Source organism: Cottoperca gobio, chromosome 17 (assembly GCF_900634415.1).
Source record: "Cottoperca gobio chromosome 17, fCotGob3.1, whole genome shotgun sequence".
NCBI lineage: Eukaryota > Metazoa > Chordata > Actinopteri > Perciformes > Bovichtidae > Cottoperca > Cottoperca gobio.
In genome coordinates, this window is record NC_041371.1 from 20,154,559 (window position 1) to 20,177,058 (window position 22,500).

Genomic DNA, 22,500 nt, shown 5'->3' on the forward strand with positions numbered 1-22,500 from the left:
CCCTCACTGATACATCCACTGCTAATACCAGGGAGCTTTGCAAACAAAACTCCCAGATAAAGGTTTACTCTTTGAACTCTTTCATGTGTGGTTGTGGTTCTGAACCACTTACACTGAAAAAGAGAAAGCTGGAGAGAGACAGGAAAACTGTCCTGCCCGGGGTTTAATGAGACTGTCTGACATGGTAGAGTGGCGATAAGGCATGGCATCTCTGGTGGCACTCTGATCTTGCACGTAGGCCACGCTGCCGTTTGACATACTGCGTGATGCTCAGCCTACATGTACATGTCAGCACATCTGGACTGTTTAGAGATTGTCTGTAATTTATTTTCTGTGCCTAACGGTGTCTCTGTTTTCACTACAGCGTGACAAAGTATTTGGCCTTTTTGCCTTGAAAAAGAAAGAAATCTGTGTCTTGTTGCTTTGTCCAGTTACAGATGTCTATGAGTTGTCAGCACTTCAACCAAAGACACATTCCCTTCTAAACGTCTTAATTATCTTCATTTAAATACATTTTTTAGCAAATTTTCACTATATACCTATTACTTTGAGCTATCTTTCAATGATTTATCCATTTTAGCTTCTCTGCTCGCTTGCTAATTGTTTTCATGCACTCCCAACTCTCTTTTGATATGTCAAATAAATCAAATCAAATATAAAAATGTAAATCCCTAAATGTGACATATCTTTACATAGAAACACTCACTGACATACAGTCTTGATGTGGTATAGTGTTTTTTATCTATGTTGTGTAATTGACATGTAATAATTAAATATAAATATTTGGCAAAAGAAATGTGAAACGTTCATGTGGATAAAGACTTTCTCTGCAGAATGAGTATGTGTATTTCTGATACTTTAAGTAGATTTATCTGATGATTCTGTACTTCTTCTTAAGAAGGGTTTTAAAAGAGTCCACTCCTGAGCATTATACACTATAGGCATGTTTACGCTACTCGCACACATTCAGACACAAACACCACAATTACTTGCAAAAAGCTATCGGACCATCATCTCATGTTGCTTTCAGACAGCCCCAGTCACAACAGCCTCTCTTATCTGCATCCTCCATCAGTTCCACACGGAGGCCCACACTGGAGGAGCCTGATGCCAATGTGGAGGGCCAGCGTCTGGGGCTACAGAGCAGCTGTCTGCCCCGGTCAGGGTGGAGGGGGAAACGCTGTTATCGCTCCTGTGATGCAGGGCAGTTCAGTGGGCGCAGAGGAAGCTGCAGAGCCGGCGCTCGCAGACTGTGACACTCTCAGAGCCTTACTGGAATTCACAACACAACAACAATAGGACTAATCTCTTCTCTTGTACGATGACAAGAACAATAATAGTTTCTTAATGATAAAAAACATAGGGGAAACTTTACTTTGCAAGCATTATTTCGAGGCAAACATGTGTCAGATCCTCTCAGAGAAAGTTGTTATGGAAAAAGTAGCTGGTGCATAATGAGCTGAAGTCTGGAAAATGGCAACAGGCTATTACCGTAAAACACCTTATCTTTAAATCATCAGCAGTGCCACATGGTGTTTCCCTTCATCTGTGTGTGTTTTTAGTGAGAACTAAAGGGACAACATACTACAATAAAGCTCCCATGTCACATTCAGATCTAAACCCTGGGCGTAGATGACCTTTGATGGCATCTCAGGAGTTTACATTGTGCTGCAGCGAGAACGTTTTGTTCATCTCATCCCTGGTAGATGTGACATATTTAATATTTTCAGTCTGTGTAGGCCTCCTCTCTCTGTGTCTTTCCCCTTCACCACAGACTGTGTGTCACTGCAGTGCATGTTGAACATCTCCTCCCACGCACTCGCTCACTTTGACACACCAGAGAGCCACACAGCTCCCCTTTCTCTTTCTCTCTGCTCTTGTGTCAAATAAGGACAACTATCGATTCGGGCAAAATAAATTGAAAGACATGCGGATTAAACGTCATCTGGTTTACAGTAGATCTTTATCTTGATCAGAGCACCGTGGAACCAACAGTCACAGCCTTCACTGTGTGCATAAAGTTGACATCCACGCTGCATATGCAATGAGTTTGTTCACCTGGAGGGGTTCAGGTTGTGTGTCTGTACATGCATAATCAATTTTCACCATTCCGTCTTTCTTCTTTCCCCCTCTGGTGAAGCGGGTTCCCTCCACCTCCAAGTGTCACATCTGTTCATGTTATGTCATGTCTGAGCATGCATGTATATTCCCAGGGGTGTTTTATTTATTTATTTTTGGACAAACAAGGACGACAGCGTGCTCTTGTGTGCTGCTGCGTCCCCCACAGGGATGTTCCCTTCCATGTCCGAACAATTCCAGGGAATGCTGCACGCTGGGTAAAGAGCCCAGAGGAATCGGCACAAATGTCAGGCTGGTGCAGTGTCCTGAAATGCATCACGGTAAATGTGATTTGACACAGACAAGCGCTTCACACAGAGACTAAATGTCAGAGGATCCACTTGTTGTTTTAATCACGTACATCCAACGACAGCATAGGAGTCATTCACACAGAATTACCATAATATTTTTGTACTCCACATATCTAATTGTGACTTATATTATTCAGTGTTTTCCCTAGAAAGGCAAAGGCTGATTGTTATAACTCAGAGTGGGTAATAAACACTGCATGCATGGCTACACTTTTCCTTCAAGGAAAGGTCAGAAAACCATGTCTTACATTCCGGATGTGTTTTGACATGTCTCATGCATTTGCTCATTCTGAGGATTACATAACTGCTGCTGTACACATTCTATGTATCTGCACATATTTGAGGCCGTTCAACAAATCCACACTGAGAACAAACAATGGCCTATCTATGATGACTGCCGCCGTGTTTGATAACTAGATGATTTGTGGCATATTCTGGGAAGGACACATCCTGTTATTGTCCTAATCCCCCCCCCCCCCACACACACACACACACACGAGCCCTCAGAGAGGAAGCGGACTGCCTCATCTGATCTTTTCCAGATTCATCATTTTCTTTAGAGCGGGGCAGAACTGTCTTTTTCAGCACACTTCCTAACCCATCTGTCTCAGCCACCATACACACACACACACACACACACACACACACACACACACACACACACACACACACACACACACACACACACACACACACACACACACACACACACACACAACACACACACACACACACACACACACACACACACACACACTATTGAACTAATCCAACTTCAGTCCTTACTGTCAACTCAACTAAAAACAAACAGCAGCTGGCCAGGAGACACTCCAGGAAGAAATTTGTTTTATAAAGTGAGCGGGTTTGTTTTGCTGGAAGTGGTTCTCTTCCTCTCTTGCCTTGGCCCCGGGCCGCGGGCCCTCTCAGAGCCTGGCTGCTGGAGTGGAGAAAGAAGGTTGACTGGCAGAAGGAGCCTGAACCCAGGCGCTGCTCAGACAGTGCTGCGGGCCGGGGCCGGGGCAGTCTGCCTTCACCCTGCTGACGTCAGCCACCAACAGACCACAAGACTTGTGTTAGAGTTTTAAACAAACTCGCTGCCCATTGCCATGGCAGTACGGACCACCACCATGGAAAACGGTCGGCTTCGTCCGCGCCCGTGTTTACCATAAACAGTTGCCTCATTTTCGCTGAATCTACAGGAAGAGGAGGATTAGGTTTGTGGTCATCCAGACATCCTCAAACTCCAAAGTAAACTAAACATCTCAAAAATGTAACCTGTGACTTATTCATTATATACAGGGTAACTATAATCATTTAATAAAATGTGCAGTTAGATTATATATATATATATTACATTCTCAAGAATTACTTGATGACATTTTTGATTACGTATTAAAAATATGACCATTTTAAAATGAAAAGTGCTTCTGACGAGTTTGGCCTAAAAAACAGCAACAAAAACTTTTACAAAATAAACAGCACATGTATCACACAGCGCACGGGTATTTATTTTTTAAGGGTTTGTTCAATTTGATTTGACCAACTGAAAATGATGAATATTAAAAATGCTATTTATTTGCATTGATGTAATGTAAAAAATAAAAACATAAAAACATTTGTGTAGCTCAGAATCGTGTAGCTGCTTTTGTTTTTAGCACAAGGTGCAATAATTTCAATATTTGATTTTGAAGTATTCGATTTCATTTTTGTTTGTAATCCAATGGATTACGTTATTTATTACAAAAATGTACACCACATAATTTGTATTGAGTAACTGACTACATTTCAACGTAATCTGCCCCAACCCTGATTATATATCACACACGCAGCACATTTTAGGTCTCAGATAAGTATTTACAAGGTCTATCAACACAAATCTAAATCACTGCACAGACTGGAAACTTCCAACATGTTGAGCTTCCACATAATCAGTACATATCTTCCTTCCTGTTTTGTTGAAACTACAATCTTAAAAAGAAATCTCTGGCTTTGTGCCAATTTTACCCAGCATGCCCTCCTGCTGATCACGTAGCCCTGATGATTATCCACTCGGGTCAAAGTGCTCTCGGCCATGGGAGAGTGAATGCCCTGAGGGCTCAGCACGTAGCGTCACTATCTCTACCCTCAGAGGGGAGACGCATCACTGGTGTCACTGCAAGGAAGTCAGTTGTTTTCCTCCCTCTATCATTGCCTGGTTTTCCCCTCAGAGTTGCAAAACTGGAAACATGACGTCATCAAAACCACATCAGTCGAGATTATTGTAATTAGTCTGACAATTACATTTAAATTGTGTTGCACTGAATATAGTCGAGGGAAACACCCGGCTGTATCATATTCCTAATATACAGGTTAGAAAAACTACATTTCATCTCTCCTTCTCCAGGTTAATGAAAGGTTTTGAGACAAGGATAACACATTTTCTAAAATATAAATTAGGGATGTGTATTGGCAAGAATCTGGAGATACGATACCTTTCATGATGTAAGCAAGGTGATACATTATACACAATTAACAATGTTCCAGTTTATAAGTGTTTGCAGTATTCTTTAGGTAAACAAATTAAGTAAATAAAAAATGTAGTGTTTTTATTTATATATCATATATATATATATATATATATAATATATATATATATAATATATATATACACACAGTATATATATAATATAAATATTAATATAATATATATAATATTATATATATTTTTACAAATACTAAATTATAAATACTAAAAATGGCTTGTTTGAGAATCGATATAGTATCACTAAACACAATATTGCGATATTCAAGTGTAACGATATATTCTTACACCCTTAATATTTAATACTAAAAAAGTATTTATGTAAATGAGAAATTCTTATCATTTATTTGCTAATAACACACAGACCAGAACATTCTGTAATACATGCCCATTTTAATAATCTGATAGAAAACATTTGTTGAGCACAACATACACCATTGTACAATATATTGTGAGGAAAAACACTGAAAAAATATATTTCAGCAAATATCCCTATAGCTGTACAATGACCCGTCACCGTACACACTATACTGCAGTAAATATTCAGCCTTCATAATCCGCCAGGAACAAAAGACAAAAACAAAGTCAGACTCCTTGTGCACCTCACACGTCAGGCGTTGGTTCACACGGTACAAACATTTTGTTTTTAAACATTTCAAATCGTCACAATTGAGCTGCATAACTTCATGTTATGGTCTTATAGCAAAAGAGCTTAATACAACACAACCACCAGACGAGTTCAGTCAAACTGTGATTTGACGTGTGGTAGTGCATATAAATAATAACAAATATGCAGGTAATATTAACAATCAATATCATATACAAGGAGAAAGATAATAAATACACTGTTACAAACAGCTGAAGAGTCGGCACAACACAGCTGGGTGCAACTCTGTGACCGCTTACACACACACACTCACATGCACACACACACACAAACACACACACGGGAGATATCCATCCCCCACCCTTTATTCTGAAGGTTGCACCTTACATCGTGGTACCTTTAAGGTAGTGTTGGACAGACCGGCAACCAGCTGCCAGACTGTCGACATATTAAAAGTGCTGGAATAAAAACTACAAGATACAATTATTCTATTACTATAATAGGTGTCTTTTAAAAAATGTGCACACAGTCTTACAGTCATTCAAAGTTCAAAATGAGTCACGGTGTAAAGCTTATTTACGAGAATGTGAGTTAATGAAACGGAGGAAATTACAAGGTGGAAACAGATTTCCCCCTGGGGATAGCTCAGCACCATACGAGGTGAGGACATTTCTAACCTCCATCTTATTTATGCTAACATTTAACCTTATCCGGAACTCTTCATCCAGCTACACGACGAAGTCAGGGATCAATTTGACTTCTGGTCCTAGTTCTATTTGTTACATGCAGAAGAGGATTAAGGCCAAATGTGAACAAATGATCTGAGTTCTGACTGTCATCTCAGAATTCCAACTTCAAACTCGTTCACATTTCTTTACATGTGGCCCGAATCCTTTTCCGTTAGTTACACGAGCGACTCTTCAAGCATGGGATCAAACTCTGTTCAGAGGTGGCAGTGAAATCATCAAAGTGCTTTCTTTACAGGATCTTTGGAGTTTTGATGTTTTTGGACTCATAAATACAAAATGTTTTCCCACTTTCAAGGAATTTGTCCTATTCATTATTTAATTTCTTGTGAAATGAATCATTGGAGAAAAAGAAACAGAAACAGAAACTCTTTTGGTTTTACACGTTTAGTATAATGTATATTACTACTACTCTCTTCGTCCGATGCCACAAAGTGCAAATTGTGCTGGGAAGTCGTCAGATTTTAGAAATACATCCACTAAACGCTTTTGTGAGAACAAGCTTATACTATTGCCAGAACATTAGGAAGACTGTGTGAGACAAATGTTTCCTTTTTGTAGAAAATGTGACACATTTTACAGCTACATGAATGTGTTCAATAAATTATAAAAAACACTTACAAAAAAAAAAGACAGTTTTTAAAAAAAGGCACACAACTTTTTTTCCTTCAAGACAAGTGTTCGAAAAAAACTACTTGCGTACAAATAAACTGCTCACCAGTAGCTTTTGGTTGGACACTTTTACCAGGTGGCATCCAATCCCGACACAACGCAAAGAATTGAAATGAACGTAAAAAACGTCCTGAAGTGCAAGAATTGTTTCTAGTCCCAGTTCATGGATACATGTCGTCCATTTCCCCTTCTTTATCTGAGGTTCAGCCCTGCATCTGCAGTCTGACAGTTAGTCCCTTCTTTAAAGAACAGACCTCTTCCAGCTCCCTTCTAGGGGGCTCAAAAACAAACTGCCACAGGGTTTCCAAGCCTTGTTTGCAGGGGTGCCCCACTTTCAGTAAGGCCCTCTTTGCCAGGCAGCTCTAAAGAGCCAGATTGCAGGATTGCTCTACTGCAATTAAATTATTTCATCCAAAACTTGGTGCACTCTACGAACACCGTCAGTTCAGCTATGTTTCTGCTGGGGAGACGTCATGCGCCACCATTTCAATCCCGCCCTGATCAGAGGCGTGGTCTTGGAGTATCACACCTTCAGCCATCTCCATCATCGCTCTCTCCCCGTCTCCACTCTGTCCATCCTGGTCATCCAGCGTCAGCTCAAACTGAAATTTACTCGCCCCAGGTCCCCCTCCCAGCTCCCCATGTGGGCCGCCCTCGCCGTCGCTGGTGTAGAAGGGAGGGGAAGGACTCTGGGGGATCATGTTCTGGTACCAGTTCCTGTTGTCCTCCAGTGTGTCCAGGATGTCCTGGGCGTCGGGGTGGACCAGGTCGGCCCACGTCTCCCACAGAGGGTGGACAATGTAATCGATGAAGCCAACCTACAAAAGATAACAAGGGATGATGTCAGTCGAAATAAAAAACTAGAATGGCCTTTGAAGAGTGCAGACCTCTGCCATGGCCAATGGTGCATTCATGTGATCCTCGGATGTCCCACTCCCCGAGTTGGGAAGTCGCTTAGCCAACTTTAATGTTTTCATGACAACATGGACGCTACAAAGAAGATGTGTTGGATTTTATTGCTCAGAACGTTGATATTAGTTTCGACTTGAGGTCGTTTGAATACATTTTCCCAGTCGGGAATTAAGTTTTCCGATTATTCCGACACCACATGAATGCAGCACAAGTGCCCTATCTCGCAACTAAAGGGAAACATTATTCATGTATCCAGACTGTGATTCGGATCCTTTCTAAAATGTATCGGGTTCTTCCTTGGCTCATGCTTCACCCTTCCACTAAGAGTCATGAGAATTGGGTCAGTAGTCCGTAATTCTGCTGAAAGACATGCCGGGCCAAAACCCTAACCACCTTGGCGCAGGTAATAACAACAATATTAACGCGCTCTCTACCTGTGTTCTCTCCACTGAAGCTGTGTGTTTGTCGCACATCGGACTGATCTCCATCCCCCTCTCCCTCTCTCGGTCTCCCTGGTGGAAGAACTCATTCATGATCCTGTCTGTCCACTGCCGGTACAGATCCAGAGGCTTGGTCGGGTTGCTCAGGTCCGCACAGTGAACCATGTTTCGCAAAACCTGCAGAGAAAAAAATAAAATAAAAATCAACATTTTGCATCTCTTTTATGTGAAGCAAACTGTCAGCATCATGTGGGTAGGCCTGTTACCATAATTACGTTATCGACTAAACGTACGACTTATCGTGCATTGCTCATTGAAAGGGTGTACTTGCATTATGATGCTATTATATAATCCTTATTTCAGTGGCATACAATGGTCTTAAAATGACAATAACATAATTTATTGCAATTATTTCTGGGACAATACATCGTCCTACAAAAGGTTATCGTGACAGGCCTACATGTGGCTGTACAAGCGTGCGTCCTACCTGCATCCTGTCGGTGTAGTTGTCCAACAGTAGGACTCCAGAGCTGGTCACTTTCTTGGTCTCCACCATCGTCTTCAGGTTAGCCAGCAGGCTCATGTGTTTAGACATGTCAGTTGCCAATACCTGGATGAGAGAAAGGATAATGATGTAAGAAATGATTTATTGAGGGAAGCAAAGAAGCATACTGTCATCATCACAGACGTCTCCTCACCATGTCGATGACCATCATCCGGAGCGTCTGCCTCTGCTTCATGGCGAGGTTCTGGAAGATGTCGCAGTTGTCCTCCTGCAGCAGTTTGAAGCCCACGGCCAGGTGGTGGTTCTCCAGCACCGACTCGTCGTTGTACATCAGAGCCAGCTCGGAGTCTGAAGAGGAGAGGAGGGAGAAATTAAACGGAGCTCTGACTTCTTTAAACTCAGGTCAAGTAACTGTGGTAACCATGCAAAGTCGCTATGAACCCACATTGTTGCCTTTGGAGACAGATCCTGTTAAACCATACACACAGCTTTGCCTGTTTTGTAAATGTAGACTAAATAAAATGGGCATTGTGACTTTTCCTGAAGGACGACAAGTGCCAGTGAAGAGGACTTACTGGTGTTGATGAGGAACTGGTTGGACACTCCTGGGTGGTCCACGTCGTGAATGGCTGCAGCAAAAATGGCTGCCAAGATCTCCAGATCTGTGAAGACCGCCTGTGTTTGAAGAGGAGGAAGAAGAATAAGAGGTTGAGCTTCAGTCAGTAAACTGCCCAAACAAGGAGAGGTATTAGATAATTGTTCTAGGCCGATCCTTTCATGCGTCATCCTGTCCGTCATGCAGTTTCAAGGTAATGCCAGTATTGTTGACAGTATTGCCAGTCACCTCATTGCAGCGTAATAAACAGCTGGAGAAAAAAGGTGCGGGCACAATTTAATAGTGAGACATGTCACTCAGAGAAGTTACCGAAACTTCCTATAAACAGACAACACGTGTTATTATTGTTGGAGCTGCTGTCGGATGGTTTTTCCTCAGAACTACCAAACAATACAGGACGCACTGCATTTAGTTTCCAACAAACTGCGCAACGGAGAGGTTGCTCACATATTTTCTGTATGAACAAGCTGATTGATCTACTCGTTAGTATGTCGTGAGCAACGCGTCTACTGCTAGCAGCCTGTTATAAGTACAGGCTCAAAGTCAAGCTCTAACACTTGACCTCAATGCCAAATGTCAGCCTCCAAGGGCAAAAACGGTGGCTGCCAAATGTCTAGAGCTGCTGGTCGGCGCTAAAAATAATGAGATTGCATGGTTCACTATCAGAGACAGGGACTTACATTCAGCGCGGGGGTGGACAGGAGGATATGTGTGGACTGGGCTACGTCAGCGGCGTGCAGGCTGTTGTGGTAGGCCACGTCGGAGTGATAGTGGCCCTCCAAGGTCAGCATGAACGTCACAAAGGTGTCCGTTGGAATCTTGAACTTCCTCATCAGGTCTCGCTCCTGCATGCGACACAGAGGAAGAACATTAGAATAATAATAAAAAGAGCGTCACAGTGAAGTTTCTTTCTTTGCGTATTTTCAAGCATCTCTTACAGTCGAAGTGTTCGCCAGCAGATCTGACCTTAAGTTCAATTACATTTCTAATCATATACTACAGAAGAGGCTGAGAAGGAAAACAGTTTGGTCCCCTGCCAGGATGATTCACAGCTAGAAATCCATTTCAAGTGCTAATGTCCCTCAAGCAGATGTCCCTGCACTGATAGTGACAGCTGAACGTAACAGAGAACATACTGTACACACTGACGCGGGCTGTGCCTCACGCCTTCTATTGCTGCATGTGTGCATGAACACTTTCGCACTTTTGTTTACGAGCGCTTTCCGACTTGAAGCTGAGGAGGATGGAGCACTGACCTGAAAGATGGTGTACATGATGCATGTGAGCGGTCGGTTGTGGGAGTGCTCCGTCACTTTGAAGATATTCAGGCCCCATTTGTTGATGTCCTCCAGGTCCTGTTAGAGAAGACGACTGTAAGTGTCTCAGCCAGTCACACAAAGTCTGTTTGTTTTTTGCTGTATAATCTGTATAATCGCTTACCTTGGACAGCAGTTCCTCCTGGTCCGTCTTGACCCCGAAACGATTCCCCGTGCTTCCAGAGATGCTGGGCGTGTGGCTGACCTTCCTCACCCCACTGATCTGCGTCATCATCCCACTCTGCTGCTGCTGCGGCTGCGGCTGCAGCGGCTGCTGCTGCTGCTGCCGCTGCCTTCTTTTCCTTTCCCTCGATTTAGGAACTGGACATGGAAGCTCCAACTCATTTTGCTTGTCTGAAGAAAATGGAAATAGAAAGTAACACAAAATAATGAAATAAGATTAAACTTTTCAGTTACTACGCTACAGAGACAAAAACGGACACCATGAGATGTTGTGTAAGCACCCTGACTTGAATCCGAGTAAACAAAGTTAACACGGGGAGATAGTTGACCTCTCACACCTGCGTGAGAACACATTAAAGCTGCACTGACAGTTGTTCAATTAGTAAGTGAACCCTCAGTTACAGCTGATATACATTATGGCTGCAACTAACGATTAATCTGAGGGTCATTTCTCAGATCAATTAATCGTTTGGTGTATAAAATGTCAGAATGTAGCAGAAAATGTCCATCCCAGTTTCTCAAAGTCCAAGGTGATGCCTTTAAATGTCTTGTTTCATTATTCCAAAACCCAAAGATATTCACTTTAATATGATATAAAACAGAAAAGCAAGACATCTCCATAATTGAGTTGGCCAATATTTTTCTGCCGATTGACTGATTGTTGCAGCTCTAAAATACATTTCTCTGGACATTTAAGAGAAGAAAATGAATTTCAAGAAATCCCAAGAACTGCTCATAAAATGTTACGATTTCTGAAAATGCTCCAGTGGGCCGTGTATTCTGAGAAACTGAGCCCTGCTGTAATAACAATCCTCAGAAACGTGGAAAGCTGGCTCATATTGGGCCAAAATGTTTATGTCATGTTGTGTTTTTGTTAGTGTGCGGGTTTGTTTGGTGCACGTGATTCAGTCTGTCTGCTGGCTGAATGAGATTCTCACATGCTCTACACAGCTGACAGTGTGTGCAAGACACCCTCGCTCTGAGTGTGTGCACCACATACACCGCAGTGCGAGGAAAATATCTCAGCTGCACCCTCCAACGAATGATCTCACAGCAATACAGACGACAACAAAACCCCTAAGCTTCAAAGATAACGTTCTCTTCTCCCCGAGCAGCTGCAGAAATCTCTTCCCTTGCACCACTTCTCTGGTAGTAGAACTACACTTTCTTCACCATGCATACGGCCCATCTTCCCTTAGACTCTCAGTGTGCACACAGGCCTGATAAGCTGGCTGGTCAGGGTGTATGCAGGTGATGAGTTGGATGGGAAAGGTGGAAAACCTGAGGTGCAGACAGCTGGCTGCGAGTCATGAAACGCTGCGGGGCTCTTTAAGACACCAGGAAACACTGCTGTCCTCCTGATGAATAATGCAGTGTGTATCTGTGCACACAAACATTCTCCCTCTCCCCCGCTCAGGGAAGTCTTCCCCCTGTCCTCCCTCCACATCTCTCTGCAGTCAGAGCGAGGGGACTCTCAGACCAGATCAGACTGGTTTGAGAGCTCCTTAGCACATGCTTTGGGTAACCTCACAACCTCTGCCACATATAGACAGTATGCGTCATTCCTGAGGGATCACCTAAGTTTTACATTGCACTTATGCAATTAATACTGAATATGTGCTGCAGTGCTCACCTAGGAAGGTGTTGGAGATGTACTCTGACACTTGGTTGCCAGAGCGACTCATCTCAGACAGGTGGCTTAGCTCCCGGTTCAGCATCCTCTTGAACTGGAAGCATAGAGATAAGACAAAAATACATGAGATTAAATGACCAATACAAGAAAAAACACAGTTATTTATTTTACTGCGGTTTCCGAGCAGAGGAATAAAGCATTTCCTGTTGTTTTCCACTGGAATATGTCCCATGAGAACATGGCCTCTGCGCCATATAAGGTCTGTGTTTATGTCTTCTTGGTACTGGTTCGAGTTAGCCTCAAAGACACTTGTGCGCCAAGTAATGACAAACAAAAACAGTGCAGAATATACAAAAGACAGTGTCATAATGTTTATGCTGAGTCTTTCCAGGAAAACAAAATGCGGCAGTTTTTCTCAGGGCATGCCACCGCTGAGATAATCAACAACATTCAAGTGGGCAATCAAAACATAACAAAATCAGATGTCAGAAATCTGCCATTTCACTCAGTGAAAAGACATAGTATGTGCATGCACACCCCCACACACAGTCCCATCTATGCCAGCTCTCCTCTGGGACACACCTTGATGTATCCCCAGGACACGGAGAACAGGTAGTTGGCCTCAGGCATGGTGCTGAGCTGTGCTGAGCCCCTGGCGCTCCACAGTAGAAGCCCTGTATGCTCCTCTCTGAGTGGACCCCGCAGGCTGAGCTGAGCCCGACAACCTGAAGCTCAAAGTGCCACCGAATCCCCGCCTTCCAACGGTCGACTACGGTAAAAACGCCCCAGCTGAACTCTCCAGAGAGGGGCTGTGGCGGACCCCTACATCCCTGGCCAAATGTGCCTCCTCATAGCGTCGCACACTGTTTTCCAGGATTGCAAAAGCCGCTGGCTAGAGTGATGGAATCCCCCCCAGATGCAATCAATATTTCCTTTCCTTTTCTTCGGTTCACACTGCCTGTGTCTGTCTCTCATAACACTCTTCTTCTCTTGCTACCATCCAAATGTTATCCAGTGACATGAAGGGGGAAATTCAGCCTTTCCTATCCCAGATTAAGCGAGACAGGGAGGAAGGGCAGGCTCTGAATCGGAGGGAGAAAGGAAAGGAGGAACAGAGAAAGGCAGCGAGCAGGGGGGGGGGGGGGGGTAGAGTCTGTAGATGTAGAGTCCCTTTTGGCAGACAGGCTGATGGAGTCTCTCTCTCTTTGCCTCCCACCCTCGCTAAACACTGAGCCATGCACAGCACTGCAGAAAATCTGAGTTTGGAGAATCCCCCCACATCTTTCTCGTTCACTCCTGTGCTCTCTGCAAACCCCCTCCCACTGTCTCTTTTCAATCCCCCCCCACCACCACGGTTTCCCTCACTTCTCGATCGGCTCCCCCTGCTCAGTAATGCAGAACAGATCCAACGCATACTGCGCAATGTGAGGCTTCAAAGCACCAGAGCGTTTATCACATGGCTGAGGAGACGACGGGTATTAATTTACCAGATTGGATTTGAGTGTTTTATAACGTGCTGTACACATAATCATTACAGGACATGTCAACGACCCGGTCTGGTTCTCTGATTTCTGAAACGATATATTTAAAAAAGCACATTTCCTGTCTCACTGCAGCAGTTTTCTATATTAAAAAAGACCCAAACGAAGATGATGGGAGACAAACCGATGTGTTTTCAGTCTGCCGCCCACCGGTGTACCACCAATTGCACGACAACCTGAACGCCATGGCAACAGAGTCACGTGGCCCCCGCCATTGTTCTCACGGTGGTCCCCACTCGACACTCATCATATCACATACAGACACACACACACACACACACACACACACACACACACAATCTGTAGCAGAGTGCACTGGATTGACACAACTAAGCATTGTAACACACAATCCCAGTTTCTTTTAGAAGAAGGCAGATTGTGATGCAGAATGGCTTTTTACTCATCAAGAAAGTGTAATATACTCATTCAAAACCACTCCCTAATCTTTATAATGAATACAATGGGATAATGGGGCAATTCATTATTTCTCCTGAAAATGTGATTGTAATTCCCTGTTTTTATAATGTCTTCAAAGGACCCAGCCATGAACATGCCTTTTGCCAGGGCTTTCTGTTTTCTTCTTTTTCTTACAATGGGGTCTTTTCTTTTCTGGCCTCAACAGCTGTCTAATAGCTGTTAAGCAGACAGCTAACATCTACTTGACTGTAAAACTTGAATACCACTTTCAAAGCGTTGGCTGCACTCAAAGCTCAGACTGCCAGAGGCAGTCCATAAAAATCAAAGAGAGCTCGTAAGGACAAAAATGTGAGCTTTGAATCAGAAGGCTTTATTCCATTCAAAGGGAACTCGTAATTGATTCTTTAAAGTGGCGGAACAGAGTGGATGTGTGTGACCTCTAGGAAATGACTCAGACACAGAGACACATTTCAGTCACCCGGGGTCATACAGTTCAGCTCAGACGCACAGCACACACTCACGGCACGGTGGTGAGTGAGTGAGTTCAGGACAATAGATTACTCAATGCATGGCGATAACTCATGCATCCTTTGACGTTAGCAAAGAGCGCTCACACTCAGAACAAACCCCGTCTTAGGTAACCTAGAGAAGTTACGTAATCTCGTAAAACACTTGTGGTTAGTTCTGAGATGATGATGAGCGGATGCCTCATGAAGTTTGAATATTCAAAATAGGTGCACACTGGAGTCATTGTCCGGCAAAATAACATTGTAAATGATATGTTTGGGTGTAAGCCAAACACCTGAACAAAAAAGTGTCAAAAAGTTTTTTTGAACCCCCAAACTACTGTTTTGTTTTTACTGGCCTGAATCCAAAAAGCAGCCGATGCAAAACAAGACAGGAAAATCTCAATCTAATGAGTAAGAAAAAAAAAAAGCAAACAAAATTCAATATTCATTTATGGTTTTTAAAGTAAAGACCTCACATCAAATCAATTACTCTATTCTAGGATAAATCACACTCTCTCCATATGTCAGCCCACGCTCCCACAGCACAATGCAAGCAGCTCCAAAACTAAAACTCACCTTTTTCCAACTTGTAAGCATCCCAAAGCTTTGCTTTTCAGAACAACATAGTCCCATTGTCACTGAACGAAAAACAAACACAACCCGAAATAAATCCAGTAAAGTTTTACGAGCAACAACTCTGTTCAGTGTGTGAGAGTCTGCCTGCTTCCTCTCTCTATTCTCTTTTCTGAAGTAGAGTCAGGCAGGAAACATACTGTATAGCGGTAAAGCTGACTTGTATGACTGGCCTACACAGAAGTCATTGGCTCCTCCCTCCGACACAGGCCCGAGCACTTGTTCCCACCTACTTCCCTTTTACTTGATAGAGAAATTCACTGAGGTCATTTACTGGTAGACATCCTGCTTCCTCTCATGGCCTCAGGCGCAAAACAACTAACATACCTGAGCTCATCACCGAAAAGTCCCAGAGGACAAGTTCAGCACACAGCCGTGCTGACGTATTGTGGCAGAAAATCACAAATGACATTCCTTTGGGACAAGGCTTTAATAGTTTTAGTCTCTGTTCTTGCAGCACACTCTGACCTCCACTGAAACAGAACAGAGGCAGAAACAGCTTGACCTCATATTGCAATACCTCGGCTGTGCAATTTGACAAAGAGTGATCCAATCCTGCGTCTCCCCTGTGTGGCCGTTTACAGTGTCAACACAGTGAATCATATACCTCGCAAGTTTTTACTGTTTAGCAACATAGAGAGGCTCATTTCCTAGAAAGTGCTGATGAAAAACTACATTAAAGCAGGTTTCATATTTACCTTCCTCATTCTGGTTTATTTTCCGTGATAACAGCAGATTACAGAGGTAAAACGTTTTAATTACAATTAGGCAACATAATCACTACTGCAGCTCGTCTGATCTCCTCACCACCCTTTTAGTCAAACGGAATCACAACACTATAATTTAATGTCCATTACTCCTGCTGCAGCTATAGACCCACCACTACATCTGTTTCAATAATTTTGTCATTTTTTCCCCTCTGAAGACGGCGGTGCTTTAAAGCTGAGGCGACCACACGTGAGTTAAAGTTTCCTACTCGCTTGCGCTCGGCTCGGGGGCTCGCTCGCACGCGAACCCGCAAAGCTCCTCTAACTGGATTCAGATGGCAGTGTTTGTCCAAGGCCGTCACCGGCATCGGCATGGAAGTGTGGCGAGGCTAATGATAGTGAGGGGCAGGGGAGCAGCTCCCCGCTCTGAGGTCACAGCGACCAGGCTGGCGGTCAGCAGGGTGTGTGGTCCCCGTAGCCCCGGATACACCTGTGCCCTTGGACACTGAAAGTGGAGACACCCTGGGTTTGATTTGTGGGCTCAATTACATTCTCTCTGGTTCCGAAAAGAAACGGGCTCTTTGTCAAACATAACGTCATGTAAATGCTGGGAAGGAGCATGAAGCCTGCAGATGCTTGGTGCAATAATGAAACTGCATTTGACACCAATTTGCAATAAAAACGCGAGAAGACCAATAAATGATTTATGTCCATCCCTGCACAATTGCACAACAATCCAATATACTGACAAACCTTAACCTTAACATCATAAACTGTTGACCTCCGTTCTATGTTGGTCAACAATGCTTAGCGCTGGGTCGTATGGGAGGACTCTGACTCAGGGCGAACAATGTGCCCGGACTGCCTGACCGAGCGGCTGTGCCCCTGCAGGGCCTTGTGCTCATTGTCTTGACAGTTGCAGTGACGTGGTCGTCTGCAAAGACTCAACCTGGCTGCATGGTCAAAGCGCAGCTATTGTCGTCTGGTAACCAGGGAGTAAAGGAGAGGGGGAACGGGAAATAAAGAGACAGGAAACTGGTGTCACGGTCACAGTCACCAGTTACGGTCTGAAAACACCCCTCCCCATCCAAATCCTCCCTCAGACCACAGTGTGGAATACAGACGGAAATGGACAACACCACCCTGGGTGTTTAGAATCTGACGCCGCCATACAGTCTCCACTGTCTGCATGGGGGTTGAGTAATACTTTGCGCTGTATAGTAATTTGGTTGAGCTCTACACAAATGAAACACGTGAACACATGAAACGTTCATCAAAGCAAAGGGAAGTAATTAGTTCTAAATAGCTGCTTTGTGTTGCCTTGAAACACCACAATGGGTTTATTTAGATTCACTTAAAACAAAAAGTCAGCTTTGTGGTTTGGTAAGATTTTAAACGACATGTTTGATTTATCTAGCCTCAGAAGATGTTCCAATGACTTTGGTGATCCCCAACTTTTCCTCCAGCTTCATCACGAGGTTGACATTTCTGTTTTTGAGTGAAGATTCTAAGTGTTGGATGGATTGCCATGTAATGTGTCGCTTTACAGCCCTTACATTCATTTTGTTCCAGGATGAATGCAATAACTTAGCTTTCCATATAACACCTAACCTGGCGCGGCAGAAGGTCAATCTGTTAATCTTAAACTATAGTCTGGACAAACAAATGTCTGTCAGTTAAGTGCGACCTTTAATGATGACGTCTCTTCAGTGACCAATGTCCCACTGAGCTCCACATTACAACAGAGCCAACATCCACAGCACACTAAAATGAATGAGACATGCACCTGGGCAGTTAAAATCATACTGCATGTTCATCTAAAGATCAGCCCTGTTGTACAACAGGCCATTTGACTCAAATGCAGAAGAGCGTTTTCCGTTGAATGCAGACTTTTTAAGATAACAGGAAAGTCATATACGACAAAACAAACACTTGTTTACAATAGATCCAAATCATGATGCCAGCTCATACTCGACCACAGAACGGATGTTACTTTGCAAGTGCGTCAATGTGGCAAAAAGCTATTTACATTTTGCATACACTGTGCAAATTGACAACCACGGTGCAACAAGGACCAATTGTTCAGCTGTGCATCATGCCTTCTGACAGCGTATTACAGAATACATACTGTGTTAATAATAATTCTGTAGTATTGAACAGCCATTAGATCAAGGATTGGACGTGTGAAATGATCGTCTTTGCTCTAATGACATGACACTGTATAGTGGTGGTGTGCTGTGTTCCTGGGAGGTCTCATAGTGATCGTTATCTCAGAGGATAGAGCGGGCAATGACACAGTTAAACACATATTCAGTTTTGGGAAGAATGAAACATTTTGCAGTATCTTGCTGGAAGTTCAATTACATTCATATTTGCATCGTGATTCAAGTAGTTACATTACTTGTTTGTAGTTTCAGTAGTTAACTCTCCAAAAGTATTTTAGTGCCATAAAAGGAAAATAACTATTTATTCTATGTTACCATTGCTTCTCTACCTTGATTGAACCCCCTTTGATCGGCCCCTCCTCCTTTTCTATTAAATATCAGTTCAAACTTTTTTTCTTTTCGGTTTATGCACGACCTGTAAACAAGTGGGCACTTTCTGAAATACACTTAACTGAGTGACACTTTTTTATATGATATATTGTTATAATTTGATGTCACACATTTACAATTTGATCTGTTTTTTGTAGTTTGAACTACTTTTTCTAAGTATCTTTAGTAAACAAACTAGATTTCTTCCTGGGTATCTACGCTGTAGTTCATATTCTTCCAGTGTGAAATAGTATCTTGCAGAGCTTTCAAAGCTTCCCCAACACTGCATATACTAAGAGTGTAAGACGTGAGCAGAACTGTATTAAGGGCATATTAGTGTTCATACGACAACTGTTTAAACTTGCAATGTGGAAATTAAAAGCTTCTAATGTGAGCTGATCAAATCTTCTGACGTCTTGGAGTTTTGGAGAGGCGCTATTTACCTGAGGTCCCTCTATACATGATACCTTTCAGCTAATTGTCTAAAATATGACAGAAAAATGTTTTGTTTTGAAGAGAAATGTATCTTGAATAACAAGCAGCTCAAATAAAAACTGCAATTCCATAAACAAAAGTCCAATCCAGGACAGAATGTTTTTTTGAAGTCCCATCATTGGACATGGGCAGAAACGTCCTAGCAGCTTTACAAATGCACTGTTTTCACATTTACATATAACCATAATAATAATAATAATAATATGTAGGCTAAATTGTCCTACCTTGTTGGAGGCCATGTCGCTGACAGAGCGGTAGGTCTGGATGGTCTCCAGCTGGTCCAGACACCAGTCCAGCTCCTCCATGGTCTCCATAGCCAGCTTCTGGTAGGACTCATCTGCCAACAGACACATGGACACGTAATCAGGCCTGAGAGGATCCATGTCAATAGCGGAGCCCCCCAACACCATGCGCGGAGGTACGAGGGTCCCGGTGTGGCTCGATCTTACAGAGGACTGGCCACTGGGGCATCCGGGAGACGCAGAGGAAGAGGGGGAGGTGTGCACACACAGCTCCTTCATCTTGTTGCACTTTACCACTTCAGAAAATTCAGGGAAGTCGTACTCTCAGACCAACTGAGGGCTAGAGTTACTGTTTGCAGACTCTCTCTCTCTCTGTAGTCTCTCTTTCTGTATCTCCCTCTTTCCCTCGCTCTCGTGCGCTCTTCAAACCCCCTCCCACTCTGTCTGGCTTCCCCCCTCCTCTCCCGCCCCCTCACTCAGTATCACTCTGCTGAACGAGTGGCGTGCAAACCAGGCAGTCTGCTGCCTCCTGCTGTCTGTGATCCCCCCCGAACCCCCTCCCATTTAAACACATACAAATGATGTGCACATACAGGTACAGTACACAAACCCACTGCCTGAAGTGAAAGACACCCGGCCGGCTTTTCCCTTCATGATGTTTCTAACCCAAACAAACGCATCTCTAAATCTAATATGCTAAAGCTATGGGGAGAAGAGAAAGGGGACGAGAGGAGAAAAACCTTCATTAACTTATTGGATGCACTTTGTCAATGCTGCAAAGACAACCATCCAACTCCCTCCACTCCCGATGACTTCCTTTCTGAGACTTGCAGACCACTTCAAGGCGGTACTCTGCTAAACTGCAGCAGCACACCACACCACCATGCTTCACAAACCGGCTCTCTCCTCTCTGAGGGAGAAGAAATTATATCAAACACCAAACTCTGTGTTTGCACAAGCAACACGAGAGGTAAACTTTGACTCCCTGTGTTTGGGGGGGTGGGGGGGGAGTTGGTTTCTCTGTGTGCCAAAGAAACCAAAGCACTTCCTCTTCGGCCTTGAACCCACACAAAATATGGAGCGGTATTACTGAATTGCGGAGTAATTAAGAACAATCACAGCTGTCATTCGATGAAGTGGCTCCGTCATTAGCAGCTGTGACTCACATGTGGTAGGCGTACAAGCTTGACAAGGATAAAAGGGAGTTTATGAGAAATGCACTGAGATGATAACACACAAGGAAACAAATTAAGAAGCATCATCCTCTGATATACCAGGGAAAATGTTGGTCCAACAAACTTCCCAGACGGAGTGAACGCTGAGCGCATCTGGATCTCCCCACCTTCCTTTTTCTACGGAAAAGACTGATCTCGACTTCATAGGGCTTCACACATGGAAGAAATTTACCCCATATGCTTAGCACAACAGGACAGCCAACGTGCTGCTCCCCAATTTACGTCAATATAGCGGATCAAAGCACTTCAAAGCACAGTGATGGCGTAAAGACTCTCAACCAACCGGTGTTCAACAAAGAGCTTCAATGAGAGCTCAGGCGAGACATGTGCAGTCGAGCAAACCTCCCACCAAAAGTATCAGAACAACATGATTACAGCGACTCTTCTGAATCACAAAGGAGAGTCGAGTTTCAACCGCTTAAACCCGACTGCGGTTTATAGAAATCATGCTCCTCAGATTACAAGAGCACGACTGCTAGTGGTAGCCTCATTCTTCAGGTCAGGGTTAGGGTTAGGTTTCCTTTATTTGAGCTCCAGGTTGGAGAATTCAAAAGAATCCTTGGTTACAATATGCCGTTAGACGCCAAGCTTTGCGGTTCAAACTATTCACAGGAACCATTGGCATCAAAGCCATGTAAAAGTCTGTGACAGCGCAGAGCATCAAAGCAGCTCAGGCACAAGGCGGTGAGCTGTTGAAACCGGGTATACACCAACGTGCGGCCGTCTTGAGCCATAGGGGCAGGAGACGTTGCCAAGAAGCTTAGACCACATCCTGCCCCCGTTCCCTCCAATGAGGGTATATAGACACATTTTAACAGGGAAGTCGGGAATCATCAAAGGCTCGACCAGGATACAGGTCATTTCGAAGCTGGCAGCTGATTCATACACACAGTCCAGAATCTGATGGCAGTAAAAACCCTCAAACGTAGACTGCAGAACTAAAGTTTACTGCTTTTGCTGTCTGGCTTCATGCCACTTGCCTACCGCAACTTCACATATTCATCCGATGTGTTTCCTAAAAAAACGACAACAGCTGTTTCTCTATAACTTGACACATGTTATGATCAGGTTTGAGTTGAAGTTGTAAGAAAAACAAATGATGTGCACACACGCACACAGGAGGAGTAGATGGGACTGCTGAATCCATCATCACCTCTGGTTGATCATACATACAGTTTTCTAAATGGGCTGACAGACATTTTATAATGTCACCAGTCAAAGGTGGCGTGACGCACTTTCAGTCTGAAAAACCTGCTCCCAGACAGAGTGCGAGGTACTTTTCCAGCCTGTTTTTTCAGTGGAAGTTTTTTTCCCCCCTTTTTTTACTTCGGTGAGTCTTAATGCTTTGGCCATATGCTGGAGGCTGCCGAGGACAACAGAGCTCAGTGTGCAGACATACCCCGTCTGCCTTTTCCCTCCAACTCTCTCCCCTATAGGGCCACAAACCAGCCTCTGTGAGAGCCATCAACTGCACCAACGAGCAGGGCCGGGCTCAAACATCCCCCCCACCTCCATTACCGCCCGAGACACCTTCCGCTCACATCCACCTCACACTGCCCCTCTCTGTGCTCTCAACCTCCCCCCCCCAAAAAAAAGAAACCTGCTTC

General features: G+C 43.8%; 1 protein-coding gene across 4 annotated transcripts in view; it reads right to left on the reverse strand.

The window, feature by feature from the left end:
• Positions 1–5,323: 5,323 nt before the first annotated feature.
• The window catches only part of LOC115022201 (cAMP-specific 3',5'-cyclic phosphodiesterase 4B-like), a 53,302-nt gene continuing 36,125 nt past the window's right edge, over positions 5,324–22,500 (reverse strand). For 2 of the 4 annotated variants that reach the window (XM_029453138.1, XM_029453139.1), the window contains 10 exons: positions 19,641–19,753; positions 12,581–12,674; positions 10,889–11,118; positions 10,705–10,803; positions 10,129–10,293; positions 9,408–9,507; positions 9,026–9,180; positions 8,815–8,937; positions 8,322–8,504; positions 7,425–7,793 (listed from right to left, as the gene is read on the reverse strand). In XM_029453138.1, coding sequence (XP_029308998.1) covers positions 7,425–7,793; positions 8,322–8,504; positions 8,815–8,937; positions 9,026–9,180; positions 9,408–9,507; positions 10,129–10,293; positions 10,705–10,803; positions 10,889–11,118; positions 12,581–12,674; positions 19,641–19,753 — 1,631 coding nt within the window. Of the gene's footprint in view, positions 7,794–8,321; positions 8,505–8,814; positions 8,938–9,025; positions 9,181–9,407; positions 9,508–10,128; positions 10,294–10,704; positions 10,804–10,888; positions 11,119–12,580; positions 12,675–13,162; positions 13,654–19,640; positions 19,754–22,500 lie in introns of those variants that run through there. The other 2 variants (XM_029453140.1, XM_029453141.1) reach the window with 2 other exon arrangements.